This window comes from Crocodylus siamensis, chromosome 1 (assembly GCF_052110815.1).
Source record: "Crocodylus siamensis isolate JL-2025a chromosome 1, ASM5211081v1, whole genome shotgun sequence".
In the NCBI taxonomy this organism is placed as follows: Eukaryota; Metazoa; Chordata; order Crocodylia; family Crocodylidae; genus Crocodylus; species Crocodylus siamensis.
In genome coordinates, this window is record NC_143395.1 from 121,591,675 (window position 1) to 121,616,974 (window position 25,300).

The 25,300-nt window shown below is 40.3% G+C and overlaps 1 protein-coding gene across 2 annotated transcripts in view; it reads right to left on the reverse strand.

The window, feature by feature from the left end:
• Positions 1–25,300, reverse strand: part of IPCEF1 (interaction protein for cytohesin exchange factors 1) — a 99,241-nt gene that overhangs the window by 30,002 nt on the left and 43,939 nt on the right. The window contains exons 3-7 of one of the 2 annotated variants that reach the window (XM_090041610.1): positions 25,017–25,053; positions 24,204–24,373; positions 14,452–14,525; positions 9,712–9,783; positions 2,796–2,857 (exon numbers count right to left, since the gene is read on the reverse strand). In XM_090041610.1, the coding sequence (XP_089897736.1) occupies positions 2,796–2,857; positions 9,712–9,783; positions 14,452–14,525; positions 24,204–24,373; positions 25,017–25,053 (415 nt within the window). Of the gene's footprint in view, positions 1–2,795; positions 2,858–9,711; positions 9,784–14,451; positions 14,526–24,203; positions 24,374–24,833; positions 24,964–25,016; positions 25,054–25,300 lie in introns of those variants that run through there. The other variant, XM_090041615.1, reaches the window with a different exon arrangement.

A 25,300-nucleotide genomic window follows, 5' to 3' on the forward strand; every position in this document is an offset into this window, starting at 1 on the left:
CCCTAAGAGATGAGCTGAGACACCTGAAAAAGTAAAATTTCCCACATGCTATTATAAAAACTTCAATTCAACAACTTGTCTCCATATTGTGGAGTAAATAATCTGTACTAGTAGAATACCCAGACTCTACATTTTTCCTCTAATGGGAAGAAGGCCCAAAGACCCTGTTGAGTCCCCTGTGGAGTAATAGCAATTTTAAAAAAATTAGGGGATGCTAAAAAAAAAAAAAAGCAGGGACAGAAGTATTTACTGTTGCTATTTAGATGATTTTTAAAAGTAGATTAAAATAAACAAAGCATTCACAAGTACTCATTTGTATAGACAGACACAATGAAATACACTAGGCAAAATAACAAATAAGTTTGTAAGCAGATAGTCCTACCATCACCACAAAATAATGCTGTTTTTTCACTGTACTAAAATCTTTCAGCAGCCACCAACCCTCCAGATGTAAACACTAGCTGACCAAGTGTATACACTAAAAGACTTTCCTGCATCAACCTCAGAAAAGAGCACACATACACATATATATTATCTGAGTTTAGGAGTTGCGTGGTTAGTTAGATGCAGTTAAAAGTTAAATGAAGACAACATCAGTGGGTAACTGTGTGACTAGAGTAACGAATGCCCCTGTGGTTTCAACTGGAACAAATATTCTTCACTTCCTTTCCTAAAAACTGTTGATTGCATAATATCAATGTGTTGTTAAAGAGAAGCAGCACCAGCCTGGAGGAAATAGTATCTATATATATTTTACTTAACTTTCAGTCAGTTGGTTAAGTCTATGTTCATAAAGCAGTTTGGGATGCTTTGATTTGGTGGTGCCATGCAAGTGTGAAACATTCTGTTAGCGTCACCTTTTAGTAACTATTAATTATCACAATTTTCAGCCTTATTAACAGTTGAATATTTTCTTTCTTCTTTCTTTCATATATATAGAGAAAACTGTGTGTCACTTTTTTGCATCTCATGATTGTATGATCTGAAAAAATATTGATAGGCAAAAAAAAATATGCAAAAGAAAAATCTCAAAAAGATGCTGATGAAGTGATGTTTAGGAGGATGTGCCACCTATTGTGATTTTACACAGTTCCCTGATGCTATTCCTGGTAAAACCATAGGATATTATAACTATTGTTTGGCTTGCTGTAAATAATTGCTAGCTGTGTATCATAAATATTATTTAGAATAAGGCACTAAAATGTGATGCAAGTAGAGGGATGTCACAATTCTAAGAAACTATTCACAAATAATTTAAATAACTCTTAATAAGAAAACCTTCTGCAAATCTTGTTGTATCTACACGAATGAAACCAGAGAAGCTCTGTTTCTGATACTGTAAATGGATTGGACTGTAGGACTAAATGCATAGGAAACAGAAAAAAAAAAGAGTGGAGATCCAAGAACTTCCTCATATGTAGATATGAATTTATGATCTGTGGTCCTCAGGGAAGATGTAAGGTGCTGGCAGTGGGGGTGTCCTGGGATTATGTCAGCACTATCTCAATCTGTGAGGCATGTCCCACAGAAAAGTGATAGTTGAGTAGAATGGGGGGCCTTCAGTACCGTATATCATGACTTCAGGGAATCAAATAATTGTGTATTGTTTTTGTTTCCCTGAATGGAGGTCCACTCTCAAAGTTTTTCAAAACGTTTTTTCAAAGTGGTTTTCAAAATGTAAGACAATGTTATGAATGCTCTAATGATGAAGCATTGGAAACTTTATCAACATCACAAGCAGGCAGAGCTGATTGTGTAGTTTTCATTAAGCACAGCTGACTTTTATTTTGAATAGCATTCTTATTTTCCTTATTCTTCTCTTACTGCAACTGTTACTACTATTACAATCAACACAATCAAGCATATATTAGCTCTTATTTGGTTTTCTAATATGAAGTGATGACCAGTCAAGCTATGTTCTATATTCATCATTATCTTTCATTCAAGCCATTCTGTTATTCATGGACAGGTCAAGCAGAATTGGACACTTCTCCAAGTAAAAGGACTAGATTTACCCTACTCTACAGTCTAACATTCAACACAGCAATCTTTCCACCACTTTTCCCAGACTGCTCTGCTCCATCAAGTGGCTGGAGGAGAGAAAAAAGCAGTAAGGAAAGAGATCAAAAAAGGCACATGCCTGCAGAAAGTTGGAGCAACTTGGGAGTGGCAGTGTTTTGTTAGGAGAAAGAAGGAAAAACATTCTCTAACTCAATCAAGGCAAAGGAAGCAGAGGGAGACAGTGATACATCAGGCTCCCTAGAGAATCATAATCAATCATTTTTATCAGCACACAGTAATTTGTATTATCACAGTACATTGAGCAAGGTCAGTAAAATTAATGCTAGCATTGTCTGACAAAATCCTGTCTGTAAGTTAATTGTATTTGTGGAAGTAGTAGAAGACCTATGTGAATGAAAGTATGAATTTGGTGCCCAAACACAAATTAGGTGAGTCACTTAAGCAATGATCTCCTTGGAGACAAGTACCTGTTACCTTATGTCTACAATGCACATTTGCTGTAGTAATAAATAAACAAATAGATGAATAAATAAGTAAAAGGAGACTCTTAGAACATATTAATTCCACAGTTATCAGTTTACTAATCATGGCATCCTAGTTGGTCTGAAAAATCAAATATTTCAGGACACAATTAGGTTATGGTGCTATTAGAAACCTGCAGCAGGCAATATGATACTAGATTATAGTTTAAAAAGAAAAGAGTTGACAAAAGTCTCACTGTATAAAGAAAACTCCATCTGTTCCTTGCCAAAATTGTAAATTTTTAAACATACCTTCTTCATTCTTTCCACTGGATGCCTGAGGAATCACAGCCAGTCCCAGTTTATTTAGCCACCTACAATATAAGCAGGAAGTAAATACATTTTTAGGGAGATTCATGTTTTACTCTCCAGTATCTCTTACCATATTCAGAAACATTACAGATATCGCCACAGTTTTTTTTCATGGGGCACTATGTAGGCAGAAGTGCCATCTTTCAGATAAACAAAGGTCCAATATGACCAAAATTCCAAACTGCGCTGGTTTCTTCTCTCAACGCCCATTCCCCCTGGAGTTTTGACACTTGTGAAAGGGTGCTTGAATACCTGTTACCCCCATTAATTTCAGAAGGCACTCAACACCTTATCAGCTCACAAATTCAACCCTTAAAAACTAAGAAACTTTAAGGCTACTTTAAAAATTTCCAAATTTCTAAGCTCCTTCTGGGTATATGAAGCATTAAATTTAGATACTGTAACATTTTTCCTTTACAATTTGGTAATCTTGCCCTCTGATTGAGACCATCCAAGCAGAATAGTACTGGGGCAGTAATTAATTGAAAGGCCTCCCTTTTCCCTTCTTCCCCTCCTCCCCACAAAAAAAAAAAAAAAAAAAAAATCTGGTGTTGTAGGGCTGCTGCTGACTGAAGATTGTATACAAATCCCCACCAGGAAACTACTGAGGGCACTTTGTGGCCAGAAGTGCCATCTAATTTCAGATAAGAGCTAAAACAAAGGTTATATGACCAAAATGAATCATTAATGACAATATGAATGTCCTTCTCAAAGGTTCATGGCTCTCTTTGCAAGAGCAGGGTTGTTAACCAGGATTTCCTGACCAAATTCCAAACGAGCACAAAACATACTACCTTCCTATATTACACATAACTTTTGATTTTAGTAAGCTCCACTTCCTGTGTCACTGTAGGCTGTTAGCAATTGCTACATTTCCGTCCCTAGGTGGCTGCATTTCCTTAGTGCATGAAGTGATTCCTGGTTATAGTCTGTATTTTTCTAATTAATAAATCATTGGGATTATCTGAGATCTAGGCTGCTGCTTACTCAAAAATGTATTTTCTAGCTCTTCAAACTAATCTACAAAACCAAGGAGATAGAGAGAAGAGGGAGGACCAAAAACTAACTTCATTAATTCTTAGAGGATAGTGGGCACATGAGATGTTTACTGCATGGTAAGCTAATTAGCTGTTCGGTAAACATCTTGGCATCTATACAAGTACTATCCTGCTGCAGAGTAAAAAACTCCACAACAGCACATGTGTAAATGCTGCCCCATCTGGCTGGGTCCTGCCGGCTACTCTAGTCCCACATAGAAACACCCTTGTGCTCTAGTCAGCCCCTCCACAGGACTGAGTGGGAGGGAGCAGCCCTGGGCTGGCAGGATGACCCCCAGGGCCCTCTGCCAACCAGGGCTGCTCCAACCCAGTTCAATGCGCTGTGCAAATGGCAATAAACTCTGGAGTTTATTGCTCCGGTGCATGTTCAAACAACGCACCTGGAAGCAATAAACTCCAGAGCAATAAACCCCGGAGCTTACTGCTTTGCTTTAATTGCATGTATAGACACACCCGGTATGTCTGATCTTGTTCCCACTAAGGTCAACATATATATGTGCAAAACATTTACACTTTATAAGAAGCTATTCCCAGAAAAGCAGTTCCAGTTATCTTTGACCTAACTTCATGAAGATTAACATAATGAAGGATAAGAATAAAAACTACAGGAATTTCAACAGAAGATTCTGGCTTAGAAACAAATGGAAATATAGAAATGTATCTATTGTGTACATGAATGTCACACTGGTCAATGTGTGCAACTATTTACTATCCAACACATACAAGTTTTTTGTCTGTTTTTTGTAGAGTTCATTTTCTAAAATAGGTACTAAATTAATGAAGGAAATGCTTCATGAATCAACCGTTGATGGTTTAATGGATGGATGCATGAAAGAGTTGTAAACAAAAGCCCTGATCCTCCGAACAATTATACAGATGAGTAACTTTATACACATGAATGCTTCCAATGACTTCATTGGGACCGCTCACACATATAAGTGCTATCAGGATTTGAGCCAAGAGGACAGATACTTCTCTGTATATTTTTAGGGAGACAAGGTTCTTTGGGTAAATGTGATACCTTTTATTAGACCACCTAATAGTTGAGAAAATTGTTCTTTGCAAGTTTTCAGGTACAAACACCCTTCCTTCAGGCACAGTTGTTGTTTTGTGTGCTCTCCTAGGTGGAATAGAAGCCAGTATGCAAAATGCAGGTCTATGAAAATGCAAATGCATAGCAGTGAGGATCAAACGCCCTGTAAGACAACAGGTGTGAGACAGGTAGTTGGCAGGTGGAGAAGGGAGAATCTGAAGGGGTGATAGAATGTAGCTGCTAAAATGCAGATAGGTTACCTGGGGTTATGGGATGGCAGGTACATTATAATGTACCATTAATCCAATGTCTCTATTTAGTCCATGATTATTTGTATCCAGTAGATTTATGAAGTAAAGTTCATTGACTCACCTATGAAAGGTGTTTTGTAAATTCCATTTGAGGATTGGAACTGAGAGTTTCAAGGGAGGGTGGTTATCTTGTGAGAAGTGTGTACCCACCAATAATTGGGTATTTTTGTCTTTGATAGATTTTCGGTGTGCGTTCATTTTGGTGTGCAGCTGTTGTTTGGTCTCTCCTACATATTTTCCATCTGGGCATTTAGTGCACTGGATGAGGTATATTACATTTCTGGAGGTGCAGCTATAAGATCCAGGAATGGTGATCTGTTGTGGGGTGTAGTTATTGTGGGGGTGATGGAGATGCGTTGGCAGGTTTCACATTTCTTGTCCCAGCTTGGTCTGGATCCACTCACTGTGCTTTGGGCCATAAGAAGTTTGCTTCTGGTGATGAGGCTGGTGAGGTTCAGTGCTTGTTTAAAGGCTCGGATGGGTGGTTCTGGAAAGAGCTCTTTAAGAATTGAGTCTCCTTCTAGTATGGGTTGCAACTGTTTGAGGATTTTCCATGTAGGTTCCAGGGAAGGATGGTATGTCATAACTAATGGTGTGCAATTCATGGGAATTTTCTTTTTGTACTGCAGCAGTTCTTCACATGATATCCAAGTGGCTCTTTCACAAGTGCAATCTATCTCTCTGGTGGAGTGTCCTTGTTGAGTGAAAGCCTTTTTGAGATTTGTACGGTGATGATTGCAGGTATTCTCAGTGCAAATTTGGTAGTATCAGAGGGTTTGGATGTGTACTACAGCTTTCTTGGTGTGTTTAGAGTAATTGCTGGTTGTCTGTAGATATGTTGGTCTGTGGGTTTCTTGTATATGGTGGTTTGTATTTTACCATTCTGGATACTGATCATAGTATTTTGGTGTGCATAGCTGTGCCAATGGTCTGGAAGAAGTGTTTCTTGTTAAAATAGAAGTTGTTGTGCGAAAGGATAAAGTGTATAAGTTCAGTAATAACTTTAGGTCCATACTCCTGAGTTGTAATCATGCTCTTGAAGATAAGTAAGGCAGGCCTGAATGCCATTCTGATGTGGGAGGTTAGTATATGAGCTGGTAACATCCATGATGGCTAGGAGGCTACTTCTGGGAAAGTGGTCTATGTTTTTAAGTTTTCATAGAAAGTTTGTCACATCTTGGACAAAACTCAGTCTTTAGTTCCAAGGTTGGATATTATAGGTCTGCCTGGGTTCCCTTGTTTGTGGATTTTGCAGAGCACGTAAAAAGTCCCTGGATTGGGTAGTGGCAGGAGCAAGTGTTATAGTTTCTCTAATAGTTCAGATGGAAATGATGTGATGCTGGTTTTGAGTTTTAAGGTATGTGTTTTTGAGCATCTATGTGATTATGTATGTATTTTATAGGTATAACATGTATATTATAGATTTCTAGGTGGGGGGAGAAATAAATATTAATACAACAATCAGAAATTAAATACTATAGTACATATATATATAGGTTGCTAATACTTATATTAGGCTTGATTTTTATGCCATAATGTAATGTAGTTAAGTAATCAAGGAAAACATCCCTAGGGATAATGGGATGAGACACCCTCACAGATTAGAATCTGCTAATCAAAGACTACACTACTGATCGTTAGACAATGAGATCCTTCAGCTGAGTTGTAAAAATGCCATTACTACATTGTATTCCCTCCAGTGCTCGCTCACTCACTCTCAAAAATCAAATCCTCTCTCTACTGAAAATCATTTTGCCTAATATTTTCTAACTCTGATTCCTCCTCAGTTTACATGCCTTGAGAGTTTCACATTCCTTTCTGGAGTCCTAAGAGCGATTAACCATCACTCCTTCTATTTCTTGGCATACAGTACTGCTCCCTGTTCTTCTAACAATGTGGGTAACATGTAATAATATAGACATTTAAAGCTTTGGGTCATGAGGGGGAGACTTACTGCATGGGAATGGGCTTCACCTGATGCTTCATTTATCCACTCCTATATTTAAAACTCTAAAAACTTTAAAGATTGTTACTATTTAAACCATTTAAATCTGATGAAAACTTTAGGCAAGACTGTTTATAGTTGCATCAGTTCAACTGAAGTGCATTCCTGAGCATTATGTCCCCCTCATTCTTTTAAGCTGGTATATCATTATGCCTGCCTACATCCTATATTAGTTCAATATGACTCACAGAAAGTGGTATATTTTAAAACCCGGTATAATTTTTTGTCTATCCACACTCTAAGTTGCAAAAGGTACCAAATAATTCTATAGCAATTTACATTTCCAAAAACACACAACTATTCAGCCTTTTCCCTCCTACTGTGAGGTCAAAATGCATTATTAGCCAATTTTTCCAGATAGGAAAAACAGAGGCAAAGAAGTTAGAATAATTTGCCAAGGATCACACCGAAGTTTAGAGTCAGAACCAGGATTTCAATCCTGACCTTCTAGCCACCACAGGCCATTGTACCCCCAGCGGTCAGCTGCTGAGTGGGGGGGGCAATGGGTTAGCGTGTGGCCGGATGCCAGGTGAGGTGTAGCGTGCAGCCGGACATCAAGCAGAGAGGTAGGGATGGTGTGTGGACAGGTGGGGACAGAGCGCCACCACCACCTCCCAGAAGCAGGGGGAGGGTGGGGCAGGAAAGCTCATCAGGCTGGAGTGAGGGCAGTGGCACCCCTCCATCAGGCTGGGGTGCGGCAGCAGCCACCACTATGTGCAAGCTTCCCCCCCCTGCAGAGAGTGCCACAGCCCTCGCCCTGTCCCAGCCCTACTTCTGGAAGGCGGCAGTACTCCATCTCTGCTCACCCTGCTTGTACCCCCTAAGGCCGGACTAGTTTCCCCAAGGGTACACATACCCCTGGTTGACAACCCCTGGTTTAAGCCTTCAGATCATGATACTTCTCAGAGAAGTGGTTTATTATTTCTGAAGAGTTTACATAGTTCTGTACAGATATATAAAAGCAGCATCCCTACCTTAAATTGCATAAAACTTAAATTGGTCATGGCATAGAGAATATGAATTATATGCAACTCAGACAGCATAAGATGCAAAGCTGAGTCAAGAGCGAGTGAAATATTTGTGTGAACTGTTTGTTGACCTTGTTTTATTTGCTGTTCATTAGGATCCATGGCTGTGTGTAGACAAAATGAGAGGCATGGGTGCACAACACTTGAAAGCGGGTTAAATGCTTTTGCACCACTTTAATGGTGTCAGTGTTTGTGTGCTTCAGCGGTGTATTGTGCATTAATTCCAGCCACTGTAGGAAATTTGGCGGTGTAAGGCACCTAAAATGACTTGGGGTGCAGCAAACTAAAACTCCTCCTCCTTCACTCTCTACGGCCACAGAGCAAAGCACTGGGCTGTGTGCAGCTCCACACCTCCGTAGGAAGCCCTGCAGGCAGCCTGGCAGCAGCCCAGGAAAGCAGCTCTGACCAAGAAAAGCAGTGAGCCTGATCTCTCCCCCCACTCGGAGCCTGCCTGCCTGACCTGTGCAGGGGCCCGGTGCTTCCTTCTGCGGCTGCAGTGCCCCCCAGGACCACCCAAGCTGGGTGCCTGCAGGCTGGTGCCACCTGCGGGGGGTGGGGGGAAGGCGGGAACTGCTGCCATGGAAGGAAGCACCAGCCCCACGGAGGGAAGCTCCACCCACCAGCAACTCCCCTTCCCTCTCCGCCAGAGAGGCAGGTAAGTCAGCAAGGTTTGTGCATGACACAGGGGTTTAATCAGCCCTAAATTAAAGCGGTGTGTTTTAAAACCCACCACTTCAATTTAGGGGGCCTCATTTCATCTACATATGCCCAGGAGTGAAGTTTTATTCCTACAAATGTTCTTAGACACCAAAATTGATTTAATACAAAAACATAATTAATTTTGTGCTAAAGTAAAGATCTTGGCACACTGAGAGCTCTTTACAGATTTTTAGCTCCCCACTAAACAATTCAAAATACTGAAAAACATTTCAGAAGTGAAACAGAACCACACCAAATTTGATGAGCACTCCAAGCCCTCTTAGAGATAGGAACAAAAATATTCTTTTATTTTGCCCCATAATTTAAGTAAATCTTAAAACTTTAAAACTCTTTGCCTGATATTTACCAAATTTCCTAGAAACTCTCTACCCTAATAGTAGATGCAATATGCAAAGTTTCAGAAAGGTTTATTTTTGTAAAAGTTGAGAGAGTCAAATGAAAAGTAGGCTTATAATGAGATCTTAATTCCAGCCTTAATTATAGAGCATAGACTGCTACCACTAGAGCACAGATGTTTATTTTGAATGTGTGTAGACATTAACCACAGCAACAGCCACACATGAAAAAACCCCCACCAAACTAAAAATATCCCAGAATTACAATTGCTACTTTAAAGCTAAAGAATCCTTATCTATGCAAAAAGAATGGTTTTAGATTGTTCTAAACAGAATTAGAGAGGTGGTCAAGTTGCTCTTACTTACATGTTCATTTCCATCACATTCTCCGCTGCAAAATAAAATGTCTTGATCTGTGGGTGGTTGATCTTAATAGCACTTAAGGAAGGGGAAAAAAGACATACATTTTATATTCATATGTATGTGTACACATATATACGAACATACACAAGAAAAAAAGAACTGACGCAGTTAAGACCATACGATTTGAGAGAATAACTTATCCCAAACATAGCACTTGTATACATTCTAGTATATTAATAAAGATCAAATAATCTACCAATTAACTTAGCTCCTTTCTCAGAATCCTGTGCCATTTTTAAATCAAGCTGTAAGGGTCACATCGTTCTAGTAAATGTAGAAAGAACACTGGGTCAAGAGAGCTAAAAGATAAACTTGCATACATTTCTAGCATATTAATATTTTGGCTAAGTACAGACAGTCAAATAGCACAAGGCTGAATCTATTCCACTTTTGCAGGTTAGTCTGAGATGTGTAGATTATACTGACAAGCAAGTGAACAGATATTCATTCTTGATTCTGGAAATGCAGCCAGCCATGCCAGCCATGGCCCAGGCCAGAAGCCAGAGGGTGCTAGAGCACATCTCCCTGCTCAGCTGGAGCAGACAGCTTGAACCAAAGCTAGTCTACCCACCCTGCAAGAAGGAAAGAGGGGGGAGTGTGCAGGAGAGGTGCAAAGCATCCCAGGATGATGGGGGACTGTGAGTTAACTTGAATCTGGAGGGGATCTGGGGCAGAAGTTCAATACACTGTTCCAACCTAAATCAGTTAAGTCTGATACTACTTCCATCCAGGTTTATCTTAAACCAGTTTGAGCCATTCTCAAAGTGGTTTATGTGCACTGAACTTCTGTTCTGTTACAGATTTGAACCAGTTTCCGATCATTTATACCAGGTTCATGTGTAATTTCTGTCCCTAGCTTCTGTATTTCAACCCATTTTGGTGCCAAAGCATTGAGAAATAATAATAAATTCCTGTGACAATAATGTAATATAGTGTAATGTAATATGCAATAATATCAGCTAACTTAGCTATGGTCCATGCTTGGAAATAATCACAAACAATTCCTTAAGGAGATGCACCAACTAGAGAGAAAAAATTCAAATGCTGAATCCTCACATACTAAACATCCATCTCAATTCCATGCCATCTCTTTGTCAGAATAGTCAACCCATTTAAAAAAATTAAATGAGAGACTAAACGTTCATAGATCTGAAACCTGCCATATAAGGAACTGAAAATTGGTGTTGTTAGATGGCAGTTGGTGGCTTATGTGAAATGAATTGAACTCTGTCCAAACAGCATACCTAGACAGTGACAGAAAGCATGCATCATCAAACTCAGTGGGTGCATATACATGTGATGCTATGCTGCTGTAGCAATGCATTACAGTGACATACCATCAGTGGGCACAAAACTTGATGCCACAGCTATGTCGCCATAGCAATGCATTCCCTTGGTATAGTGTGCTGCTATGGCAACATAGCAGCTAAAAATTACTGTGCTGCTGGCACAGCGCAGTACGGGCTGTTACTGCATCATTATTTAGTACTTCCCAAAGGAAGTACTAAATGACAGTGCAGTAACAATGGCATCGTAGGGGCACATGTAGACATGCCCATTAAGTGACAAATTGAAAAAGAAACTTTCATTGATATAGACTGAAGTCACCAATTAAAACACTGGCAGGATGGCATTAAAAAAATAACACTTCAGTCATCATTTCTCCATCAGTTTTTGATTAAGTAGAGGATACCAGGCATTCTCTTCTCACAGTGCATCTACATGTGCAATTAATGTGCTTGAATAAACTCTGGAGCTCAGCGCCGGGCTCTTCCCAAGGGGATCGCCCAAGCTGGAGCCTGTTTGTGCTGTGGGCCCCAGTTGTGCTGCATGCGCAACAAAAGACACCACTGCTGAGCACAACTGCTGTCCCACTGCTGCTTTATTGCTCTGAGCTGCTGGTAGGGCGGCCTATGTCAGCCATGTGGCACCAGGAACAGAGGCGGGACTGGAGCAGGGCAGCTGCCGGGGAGTGGCACCGCATGACCCAAGCTGCCACTCCGGGGCAGCTGCCCCACTCCAGACCCACCTCCATCCCTGGCACCACATGGCTAACACAGGCTGCCCCCAGCTCAGGACCAGCAGCTAAGAGCAGTTAAGTAGCTGTGGGACAGCTGCGGTACTCAGCAGTGTCCCACAGCTTTTCTCCAGCGTGCAGCGCAATTGGGGCCCACAGCACAAACAGGCCTCAGGTTGCAGTGCAGCTCAGGTGAACACCCCAGGAAGAGCCTGACCAGCGTGCAAATCCACAGCCATGCCTCCCCCTTGCCCTCTCAGGCTGCATGATCCCCCCTTCCCACACCCTGCTCATGCAGAGCCTGCCCCTGCTCCAGCCACACTTCCTCTCTCACTGCTGCTGCTGCTGCCCACACGGCCCAGTGTCTGGAGGGGGCATGTGCCCCCTGATCTGTGTGTGGCAGATGCGGCTCCAGCTGTGGGCTGGACTTCGTGCCCGAAGCTCCACTGCACCAGGAGCAGCTCAACACTACATGCCTCCTGCCCCTAGGCTGAGCCTCATCCCCTGCCCACCTGGCAGTGGGATGCACGTGGCATCAGGTCACTCCTGGACTAGCTGCAGTGGGGCTCTGGGCATAAAGCCCAGCCTGCAGCAGCAGCAGCTGTCTCTCCCCATGCATAGATCAGGGGACTTGTGCTCCCCAGGGCTTCTACTGGGGTGCATGAAGTGACAGGAACCCTGCCCCCCCCACGTACTTGGATGAGTTGCCTGGGCTCTGACCTTCACCTGACCCACCCAGCTGGGACCCCACTCACCCAGTGGCAGGGGACTGACCCACGGGACACCTGGTTCACCCAGCCAGGCCTGGCAACAGGGGGTGTGGGTCAGCCCAGCCATGTACGTCCTGCCACTCCCAATCGCGGAGCCTCAAACAGTCGATTTCAGTGTAGGTGGACTAGCCTCCCTGACTAAGATTGACTGCCAGGGGCTCCCCGATTGACTGGTAGATCGCGATCCACTGGTTGGTGACCACTGATGTAAATCTTTCTGCATTTTGAAAACAATATTATAACAGGTGCTCAATATGGAATAATGGAAGCTAGAAAAACTCTGAGAAAACAAAATGTAATTCTAGACTCATAGACTTTCCATATTCCTTAAAACTTCAAATCTAATATTTGTCTGCAAGTCTACCCCAAGGTACTATCCATTGTTGTGGTAGACCTTAGGGAGGAAGATATTTTTTTAAAGGCCATAATAAAGGCCACATGAGACCTTCTCATTAATGTAATTGAATTGTGTTCAGAAACACCTGAAAGACATTGCTACATATGGAGTAATGAAAAAATATACTAGGCAGTTATATGTTGAAATTAAACAAGACTTCAAGTCCTGCACAAATGGATGTTTCCCTGTGACCTTCAAGTGTAATTTAAAATAGAGCTCATTGCAAAAATCTTGTCTAAAGAATAGCCTTCCTAACTATACAGGTGGAAAACAGTATTGTTCATATCATTATTGACTATCCCATTAAGAACATAAGCTGTTTTTTAGATAACTGCAACAAGAAAGCCCTTGAAATACTAAAGCGTTCTGCTAAAATATACTAAACTTACATATGATACTGCACTACTGACTGGATTGTTTCTGAAATGGTTTTCTACATCCCTCTCTCGTTCTCAGCCTCCTTCCCTGAATATTTTATTACTTATAAAATGGACCTGCTCCAAAAGGAAAAGAGACCCCGGCCCAGTGTACCCTACAGCTTTATGGTTAGGCTCTGGTGAGATTCAAGTCCCTGTCCTGAATCAGGCAGAGTAGGAACTTGAGCTTCTCTCTCAAATCTCAGGTGACTGCCTTAAACACTGAACTACTGGCAATTCTGAAGTGGGTGTCTTTTCTCTTCCCTCATCATACCTGAGAAAGTTTCAACAGGTGTTGAGCTGGCCCCAATGCAAATAGTAAAATATTGGAAGTTTCTACCTGGCTCTAATTATAAATCAATATAAATTTTACCACTGTAAAGTGCACTAAATTCACAATAACAAAACTTTGCACACTAACAAAATTACGCAAATTCCATGATAAACTTATTATTGGAGGCCTAGGTAAGCCTGATCAGGTTGAAGATGAGACTCAGAAGTCCATTCATGACATGCTTAACTACAGCTGGGGATTTTTGTGAATTATGAATATGCCAAAATACGCAGTTTTAAGGACAAACTAGGACGGAGAAAGGGTTTAAAGTCAAACAAAGCAATTGATAGATTTAGGTTAAATCTAATTAATAGTTTTTGGCTAAAAAATACGAGAGGAAAATTCATTAATGCTGAAATAAAATGTTTTATGCTAAAAAGGTCAAAACATTACCATTTATTATTTTAACGCTTTATTTATTATTTTGTCTCACATTTAAGTTAACTTTATGTTATCTAAAATGTAAAAATTGATAACAAAAAGGTTTTTTCATTTTAGCTCAAACCAAAATGAAAAAAAAATTGGGAGGGAGAAGGGGTTCATTTTATTGAAGAAAAAAAAAGATTGGTTTCACCATTAACCTGAATTAGTAATATTTTGACTTTTTAGTTCAGCCACAAAGATTGAAAAATACATTATTGGCACATGTCTGTTCATGGCTTCCATCAAACTATCACCACCAAATCCAAATATAGCTTCTACTTTATATAATCTTATTTTTCATACTTGTAGGTGAACAATACACTTACTGCTTTTTTTTGCATTCAGTTGCTCGGTCCACACTGAAATCTGGCAGATTGATGAATCCTTCCGCTTTCTCTGCCTGCAAGAGAATAAGTCACATGCATTAACTCATGATCAAGTGCGGGACAGGGCTGCCTACCCAAGAATATGCATGCAAGTATACACTCCTAACAGCTTTTAATACTGTGCAAATTATTTGCTTCATGTCTGTGCAGGAAAATGAAAAACTTTCCTATAGGAACTACCTGTAATGCCAATTTTAGTGAAATGATACAAACTCTGCTATGAGTGACTGGCTATGGGTGAGAAGTAGACATAGATGTACACTCCCAATCATCAGAGCTGAAGAGGATATACAGCTAAAAAGATTACTCCTCCCTTCAGCATCTCTGAACTGGCCTTTATTCAGGATTTGTGACAAAAAAACTACAATATAGTCCAGTGTCAGCAATGGAAACAAATTTAAGAGTAATATTTAGACCCATATCTGAAAAGGATTAAAACTAAAGCTGAGCTGGGGAAATGCACGTGCCTTTGTAATGATCTCTCACAGATACTGCCACATATAACAGTTATCTGAGCCTCATGTAGGCAGTGTGGGAAATGAAACTCAACCTTCAGCTCAAAAAAAGAGAAGCCACTTATCTAAGCTGAAAGAAAAATGTCAATATATATCAGTAGGAGTAAGAGCTATATCCTCTTTTCAGGCATGGCCTTTAGAGACAAGGTCCGGGGAGTACACACTTTTTCTGATTTGACATTCACTAAACAGATGTGGTGCAAAAACATATAGAACCCTTCTTAAAATAAAATATCTCATTTTCTAGATCTATCTTTATTTACCTATCTAATGTTAGAGCAGCAAATAATTCTAGGAACAATATGAAAGTCCAAAAGCCTGATCTCCCGGTGAAATTAGGTAAGCAAGCATTTAAGGCTTCATTTTCAAATTTGCTCATCCTTGGCCAATTACTGGTAACTGTAATGGAAACAGAATCGGACCAATTGCAAACATTTTTTAAAGTACCACCTTACCTGAATTGCATACACAAATTAAAGCCCAGAAGCTTACTTTAATAAGTATGGCACTAAGAATAAAAAGGTCAAATCAGTATTCAAACCCTGACTCTTTCTGATGACTTTATGGCTAAGTACAGGCAGTCAAAAAGCCTGAGGCTGAATTAATTCAATCTTTGCAGGTTAGTCTAAGCTGCATAGATTGAACTCATAAGCAAGTGAACGGACATTCACTTTTGATTCCAGAAATGCAGTCATATGCCTGTAGTGGCCGAGGCCAGAAGTCAGGGGGTACTAGACCATGCCTCCCTGCTTGGCTGCAGCAGACCACTTGGGCCAACGCTAACCTGTCCACTGTTAAAGGGAGGGGGAGGTTAAGAGAGCAGTACGAAGCATCCTGGGATGCTGGGAGACTGTGATTTGAATTGAATCTGGAAGGGGTCTGGGGCAAAATTCAATAAACCAGTTTAATCTAAACCAGCTAAGTCTGATACTACATCCATCCAGGTTTATCTTAAACCGGTTTTAGCCATTTTCAAAGTGGTTTATATGCACTGAACTTCTGTTGTGTTACAGATTTGAACCAGTTTCTGATCACTTATACCAGTTTATGTACAACTTCTGTCCCCAGCTCAGAACTGTCCCCCACCATCTCATTGGGTAGCAATATTAATCAAACCAGCAATGGTCCAGACAGCTCAGAGCATAGGGGGAGAAGCACATGCCTGAAAATGCTTCCTCTGCCTCCCACTAGCCAGGGGGGGTGTGGGAGAGGGAGGTAGGGGGGCAATGTTGGCTCTATTCCATTCCCATTAATTTCAATTTCCACATTTCATGGGGCTTCTGGTCCTCTCTGGCTACCCCCAAAGACCTCGTGTCTCTCCATTTATTGTGTTGAAGACATGCTTTTTCCGGTACTGCAGGCCTAATCAATCACTTTTGGGGGTGATCAGAAAGTAATTTTTTCATGTTTGGCCAAGTAGCAGAGGCCAGAAGGGGGTTTCTGCCTTCCTTGAGGCATCATGGCATTAGAATAAGGTTCAAAGGAGTAGGGCTTGGAAATGTAATAGTAGAAATACATAGGACACTTACTTGATTGCAGCTCCCAGGCATTACAATCGTAAGAGTAAAATATTATTAATAAAATTTTGTTGCACCTTGCTTATTGTTGTGGACTGGGGTGTTACAGGCTAACGGGGTTAGTTCCCACAAATAAAAGACACTAGGCAAATTAGTGCACAAAAGATATTGTTGGACCTCAGGCCTGTTAGCTTATACAGTGTTCATGGAACAGCACCCTCTTCTAATACCTTCTGTGCAGCAGAGACTATTAACCAGTGAGCAGTGGACTAGGCTGTAGGGAGCCCATATAAATGTCTGTGTAGTAGGAGGAAACCCGGAACCTTACACTGGATCCATTTCAATGCTGGTATATTAGCAAACGTGTCATGTGGGGTAAATCTATATCACTCAATTACAGTTCCAGAAAGCTCTGGGCTGAGACACACTATGCTCACTCTATGCACATACTACATCCTCAACTGGAAATAGCGCTGACATTTTAGTGGAGTACTTTATGTGCTCACCCAGTAAGCTCTGCTTATTGAACAGCTTATTAGTACACATGCAGTGCCACAGTAAGGCAATTATCTAACTTGGGTTCCGGAGATACCTTGTAAAGCATAATCGAGATATATCTTAGCAAGGAACTGCCTGTCACTACAACTATAGGCATACCCGTAGTATCTTTCCCTAGTTCTGAGCAGCTGGAATACCATATTTTATCTGTCTCTTTTTCTCCGGCAAGGCCTTATAAATTATAGCGGATATAAACACTTCTCTTCTATGAAAGACAGTAAAGCAGACAAATAAATGTATCTATACATTCAGAGAAAACAGTGTGTTCATGCTATCCTGGTAATATCCTGAATTGTTTTATTTCCAATTTTTCACCCCCTCAGTCCTAATCAAATTATACTTCTGAAAACATACAGTATGTCAAAACAGCTAAACTATAGAAAGATATTTCAAAAACAGAAAATAAATCAGATATAGGAGAGGGTGAAGAAAGTTGGCAGCATCTTAAGTCACAGTGAACATGGACAAAACATGACTATAAGTGGTAGAGACTCAAAAAGAGCCTTACATTTTTATGCTTTCCAAGATTTAAACTTGAGTTGTTGAAGACGCTGAGAAAAAGATTAGTAGAGGGTAGGGGCTTAGCATCTCTGACAATCAGTTACATTCTAATTATCACTACTGAACTTTGATAACACATGTTCAGTGGGCATATGTGTAGTCTGCACAAGACATCTCTAAATAAATATGCATTTCAGTCAGACCAAATTGAGAGCTCTGCTAACAAAACAAACAAAAAACCTTCTCTCTTATTTTATTATGATTTTAAGGGATTTTTTTTTTTCCAATCATTCAGAGTGACGGAGGAAAGTTTCATTTTGCTGTTGTTGCTGTTCTATTTTTTGTTTGTTTGTTTTAAATGAGGAACATCGGTCTGCTACTGCTGTTTTTTTCCTCTGTATTATATTTTTAAATTGTTTATTCAGAATGCCCATGGCCCAGGTTTGGCTTTTCTGTCATTTTTTTTAATGTTGTAACTAATTAATTAAGAGAAAAATATCAAACATAAAAATGAAAACCAACAAGTTCTATTAAAAATCGAATATATCAGTTGGATAAACCTCACCCTGAACTAATGCCTTCAACCCAGAAACTAGGGTGAAAAAAAGGGAAGAAATATAGGAAAGTCAGTGAAAGAAAAGGGTGTCCAGTCACTTGCTGGCTATTGAAAAATTAGAAAGAAAGAGCACAGGTTTATCGTCTGAAAATCTTTGTCACCTACAGTGCTAAATACAATAAACACCCTGAATTTACCTTTGTATTCCTCGTACCAGCCTCTAACAACAAATGACAAAAACTCTATACAAAAGCTGCATGTGGTATCAAAGCAGCACAGAACAAACTGTTGTTCTTGGGTATTACCACTGGCTTATCAAAGTGAACCTAGAGGCCTTGGTTTCTTTATTCCATCCACCCACAATTGACATACACAACATTTTTTTAAAATAGAGATGAAGAGGGTTTTAAGAAAGAACAGCTCAAATCCCCACTTCATTTACCAAACACACCCACACCTCAATAAACCAAAAGTTTAAAAGTAGAAAAGACAAAACTCTGCAACCCCACAAAGTGTTGGGTAGCACCTAGCATTTATCTGTATTTACATTGTTTATCCAATATAAATTAATCAATAAATGTATAGCACCTTAGTATGTACATTCTTATAGATTTGAGGGGTCAGTGAGAGCTTTCCTCTTGGTAAATTTGTTGTAATAACATCTGCCCATGGCCCCTAAAATGTCAGCAGGAGGTAATAACTTTTCTGTCACTAGTCACATAACCCAGTTACAACTCTAAGGTGAAAGGTTTCTCCTTTAAAAGATTATTGCACAGCATCCACTGGGGCTAGGAGTACAGTTTAAATACAATTAGCCAGAACAAGAGTTAAGGATAAATACTGAGAGTATATCACCACCTGCACTCTCTTTTATTTTATTCATCAAAAGACACCCCATATGTCCGTAAGTGAGGGCACCTGAATTAGGGGCAGAAATGACACATAAACTGGTATAAGTGATCAGAAAGCAATTCAAATCTGTAACACAACAGAAGTTCAGTGCACATAAGCCACTTTGAAAATGGCCAACACCAGTTCAATATAAACTTGGATGCAGACTTAACTGATTTAGGTTAAAGTAGTTTATTGAACTGATTGCCTCCAGATTCAAGTTAATGCACAGTGCCCCATCATCCGAGAATGCTTTGTACCTCCCCCGCAAGTCCCCCCTCCTCCCCTCCCCTCCAAACAGGATGGGCAGACTAGCCTCGACCCAAGCTGTCTGCTCCAGCCAAGCAGGGAGGCATGCTGTAGTGCTCCCCTGGCCTCTGGCCTGGGTCACTGCAGGCCTGTGTCTGTATTTCCAGAATCAAAAGCAAATGTCTGTTCACTTGCTTATGAGTTCAATTTACACAGTTCAAACTAACTGGCAAAGACTGAATCAATTCAGCCTTGGGCTTCTTGACTGTCTGTACTTATCCCTGATCTCCATAAGTTAGTCCAACAATTCTCCCAACTACACAGTTGGTCCAATAAAAGACCTCACAAAAAGCTTTGCCTCTTGACATTTCATGTCTACGCTCGACTGCAATAATACTCCAACACTCCATGGTACCCCATGACACAATCACTGATATACCTTTTAAAGCTATAGAAGAGAACCTGATTTTTGTCTCTACCCTGGAAACAAGATTTGTTATCCTTGAGACAAGCCTTTTATTGGTTGATTAGTTCCTCTACTTTCCGGTGTACCATATATGATAGACTTGGGATGAGAGGAGAGTCTAGCATCAACATTAGTTCTGCTGACCTTTTCTTTCCCCTATCACAAGCAGAAGTAATAATCTGCTCAACAGGTTTCAGTATGAGTCCTCCAGACTATACCAAAAACTGCTAGGGGGAGGCAGAACCAGGCCGTGTCCCTTTTACAACTTCATTTTTGAGACATCGGGTAAATAGAACATCAATGATAAGAAGAAACCAAGGAATAGATGTGTGACTCACAACTGAGTCTGAAGCTCAGTCTGGATAAACTCCAAAATGCCTGGATGCTATCAGAATAATTTATTAAGTTTTCTCTACCTTATTCACAAACCAGATGTCTTTTCCACCCAACCAGGTCCTTCTCAGTTCCCCAGGTTAGTCTGAGGGTATACCTGAACAGTAGTCAAGCTAGCTAAAGTACCAACAGCCATGAAGATGAGATAGCACAGGTTGTAAAATCTTACTAAGACCATGGCTTTTTCTTTATTATTCATTCCATCCAGGAAGAGCACACACCAATTGCAGATACTTCTTCAGCCTGATAAAGTGTATTTATACCCAAAAGTTTGCTAAGAAGAATTTTTTCAACTATTTGAGTTGGTCTAATAAAATAAAATATCACATCTCTCCAAAGAACCTTGTCTGCCTATGTTCTTAGACCAACATGGCTACAACGGCTACCCCTGTACTAAACCCAGGGATACATATTCAGGTTGCTCGCTCACACAGTTGTGTAGGTTGCCACATCTTAACTGCAACTGAGATCACACTTCTGACAATACACTTCCTATTAAAATTGCTACACTGTTGTCCTCAAATCTCACTCCAAGTATCCCTGATTGCACTTCCTTCTCTTTTCCTTCTTCTGTATAAGACCCAAGACACCTAAAACATAAGGACAATAGCCAAACCAACAGGAATTTCAGGAGCCTTAGAAGTTCCAAGATAGATCAAAACTGAAAGCTAAAGGTCCACCGCAGGTTGTAAAGAATATGCACCCGGACCTTGGAAAATGTGGATTCAATTACAAATTCCACCCGCGGCTTATTATTCCTCAGCTCTTCTAAAAAATGGCAGTGTCCAGTATCTTGCTGTTGCTATGCTACAGTTACCAGTGTCTGGTCAACGCTTGTTTCTACAAAAAGATTTACAAAACAAACACTCTTGCTTCTTACAGTAAAGAACCTGGACATGAAGAATGGGAGATAGTCCATGTAACTAAACTAAATTCAGTCATTTGAGCTCTACTCCGGACTCCCCTCACCACTCATAATTGATATGTCAGTGCCCAAGAGGACCTGCCATAAGATAACTTGAGCTGAGTGTTTAGAAGCTGCAGTCGGGAGCCCTTCTGCTGCATACACATTGCCTACCAAAGAATCGCCGTCCTACTCTGTTGAAATTGTACAATATTTTACTTACTGACAGTGGAAGAAGCAATATACTCTCTCCCCTTTAGAGTGAACATATTGGATCTAATTTTAACCTCAGTTGCATGAGTGGAAGGCAGAAATTCTTCTCTGCAGAAAAAAGAATTTCACCAGCTTAAAAACTGGTCTAATGCAGAAGTGCAACCATAACACCTTTTAGTAAAATCAGGAAAAATTGGAACAATCCTATGAGGTGGCCCAGAGCATGACCCCTTTATTCTGCTTCACACATGTACAATGACAAGCAGGAGTGATTAACTGTCAGAGAAGGGGGCAATATGCACTTCTCAAAATAAACCAGGGAAGGAAAAAAGTCACTCACTTATAAAATGCGATAGGCCACATGCATCTCAAGTGTAACTGAGTGACCTGCACCAGGGCTGGTTTTGACCTAATGAATGTGACATCTCCTATCTCTTCATAGTTACTATGATGCTGCCGCATACTACATTTATTCAGTGGCTGTATTTTAAGTTCTCCAACGTCACATAAATTCCATTCAGCCTGTTCCATAAAATAATTTATAAAAGTGAATAAAAGCTAGGAACAAATAGATTATTTTACAGAAGTAAAAATAACTGATTAGTGGTCCTCAAGACTCCTGGTATAAAGCCATGGGTTATTTTAACAAACTGAGGGATGCTAGAGTGGGAGGAGATATTTAAATTTCAAACTGGCAATATGTATTTTGATTGGTTAATATTAGTTGGGATTCTGTTGCTGGCCCTTCCTGGATTTTATTTAACTGGGAGTCACTTTAGTGTGGATTGAAAGGAGAAAGAAACATGTTTTTTCCCTTGTGGTTGCTGCCCCATGGTGCAATATGACCCATTCTTAAGAGAGGGGCCTGATCAGACCAAGTCAAAGTGGGAAACTGAGAACAGCTCCAGCTGTAATATAAAACTTGTGTTCCTAATGCCATCCCCACTTGTATGTATGGTTTTCTTTCCTGCCTTATTTCCCTCTCTCTCTGATGTAACCTGTTTAAAATCTGGCTTACCCTCCACTGTCAAAACATAGTTTACAATACTGCTATGACCTTGTGCCCAGAGTAGCAGCTAAAAGCATAACTGTAAACTGCAGTTCAGATTTCCTAAATCATGGTGGTTGAAAAGAGTGTGTACTGGGCCTGCATTTCTCCAGCATCAAGGCAAGCAAGAGTCAGCAGAGACAAAAGCCACTTTTTCTATCTTTGTCACCTCTTCCTTTCTGTGTGTGCTTGCTTTGTTTTGTCTAAAAAGGAAGCAGGAACAGACTCTGTCAACACCACAAACAGCAGTTCCAGATTGCCTCAGAAAATATCTTTCTTTTTCCCCAAAAAGGACAGCTAACACAATCTTTAAATACCTTGGAAAAAACTGTCAAACACAGCTTTCTTCCTACTTTATAGCCGAATGGGGAAAAGAATACAGGATCCTGTTCAAATAAAAAAGTCTTATTTAAATATTTTGTATTTTTTCTGCAGTTCGGGGTGAAAAAGACTCTAATGTTGATTGTAACATTAAATATCATTACAAATTACTCAACGCAAAACCCCAGATCACTCTCTACTGTTTAGATGTTGTAACAGTGAACGAGGGTTTCATTAGCATTTTCTCCTCGCCATCCTCTTTTCAAACAATGGCTAGTTGAGCACTTAGAAAATCCTATATATGTTGACAATTAAGCATTTAGGATGTTAGTTCTTGTCCATGAAGATGTTAATAGTCACCTAATCCTCTTAACTTCCCAAATTTTGGACTTCCTTAAAGCAGGTATCCATAGCAAACTAAGGTAGGAGCTTTGGGGCCAGATCTCTGGACACTTATGTACAAAAAGAGTAGTACGTGCAAAATCCTAGCTCTACCTAGTGAAGCAAAATCACAAACAATGTGATATAATTTCAGTTGCTCTCCAGTATCTACAGTGCCCTCACACACAAGCCATAGATTTTCATTAAAAATCTAGGTAAAGCATCCACAAAACATCTTAGCTCAAAAGCACCAGGGCTGGGTAAATCTGTTGCGCTACAGGTCACCTGACGGTACATTTCAGCGAGACTCTTGTGTGGGATTCCATCTTTGCTTTCTGACAAGTATTTTTGTTGCTCATTATTTCAGTTGATCGCAGGAATCCAAGGGCTGCTTGGTGTCTCTGGCACAACTTGCTTTCACAGTCCCATTGTCATGGAAGCAGGGCTGCTGGCAAGGACTGATATGCACCAAGATATACTGGCTTGTTTGAGGGAAAACTCATCTGATCTGAAAGCTGGCTGTTGCTCTTGGAAGGGCACTGCACTCCTGCTGGTCTGTCTCTCTATCACTGTCACATCAGCAAATGGACTACAAATTCATGAGACACACAAGACAGCCTAATTACAGAGCACTGAATGCAGCAACAGCAAGACAAGAGCTAACATAATCATGAGCTGGCAAAGCAATGACACCTGCTTCCCTCTCAAATCATTACAAGAGCTAAAGACAGGTCAGATGCAGTTCATGCTGGAGGTGGGGGAAAACTGACAGTCCTCCTATGAAAATTAAGCTAATAATTCAGCTGGTGAGAACAGAAGGAAAGGAGAGTACACCCCCACCCCCAACCCATTTGAATCAACATTAAAGTAAGCCCTTATGGTAAGCATCTGGCAAATACCTTCCACTATTTAAACAACAAGGAAACCTGAAAAGAGCACATCTTAAAGGAACAGATTATGCAACAAGTCTGTGTTTCCCGAGTGCTTCTAGAACTAAATAATGAAGCAGAAAGAGGACAGAGCCTGTCCATTTTACAAGAAATCTCATGGCTGATAATTAATTCCAATGATTTATATATCTCCATTTATATTTCAGTTTGGCCCCAACCCTTCTTTTTTCCTGGTACCAGCAGTCCCTGCTTAAGTCACTTCAAAGAGGTAGAAGCTTATTGTACTCACCAGTTGGCTGCTGTACCAATATAACGATGACCCTTTCAGTACAAACCAGAACTTTTTCCATTTGTTGCCAATAAAAGCTCCTTTCTCCTTTTTCTTGTAGAGCCATCCCTGGCAATCCAGTAGTCCCAGTTCTTTACATGATATCCTCCGTCGACTCATTATACAAATCCCTGTGCACATAAAATAAATATTTTGCTTATTTAAACGTGCATTACTAAATAAATTAAAATGCTTATTAAAGGTATTAGTCTGCATTTGCCATATTATTAAGTCATCCAAGTGTCTCTTTAAATGCACGTTAAGTCATTCAGTTTTGTCTTATGCAGTAAATACATTCATTTAGAAAACATTATCATGCACAGCTATAAAAAAAACGATATTCTCAGAAAGCAATTACTGACTACACTTAGCATAACTGTACACAAAGATAACATTAATGAATGTAAAATAAAATGCACTAGGTAAACATGAATAGCACCCTTCACATAACTGCATTAGGAAACAATAGATCTATTTAAGTCACAGCTAGTGAGGAGTAGCATCCAACTAATGAAAAGCAGTGTCTGTGTATGTGCATGCCTCTCTCTCTCTCTCTCCCCAAAATCCCCAGCTCTGTCTCTACTGACATACCACAAGAGCTTAGCCCAAATGAAAAGCATGTCGTCATTTTGTCAGAATCAGTGCAAAAATAAGCAGAGTTACAAAGCGGTGGATAAAACCCACTGACTAAACAGTGGCACAAAAACCTCAACCTGCCATGAACAAGACACACCGGTATAAAAACAAATGAAGAACAAGAAAAGATCTCATTACCTTGACTTTTCTTTCTTGTCTTTTGACGCAAGGGAACCTGCAAGAAATGCAGGAAGGAAAGAAAGAGGAAATTTCAGATTGTGTTGCAACATTTGCAAAGACAGGGGGGAGGACACTGAAGGTGGTGTTGCTGTGTGTGTGTATATATGTAGGACGGAATCTAAAACTCACAACTAGTGGGAAGGTACTAGCTGAAGCATAAAATATGTTAATTAAACTTGCTGAACATGTACTTGAGCGAGAAGAAATGTAACACTATTGTATACGTATCTATCTACTAAGGC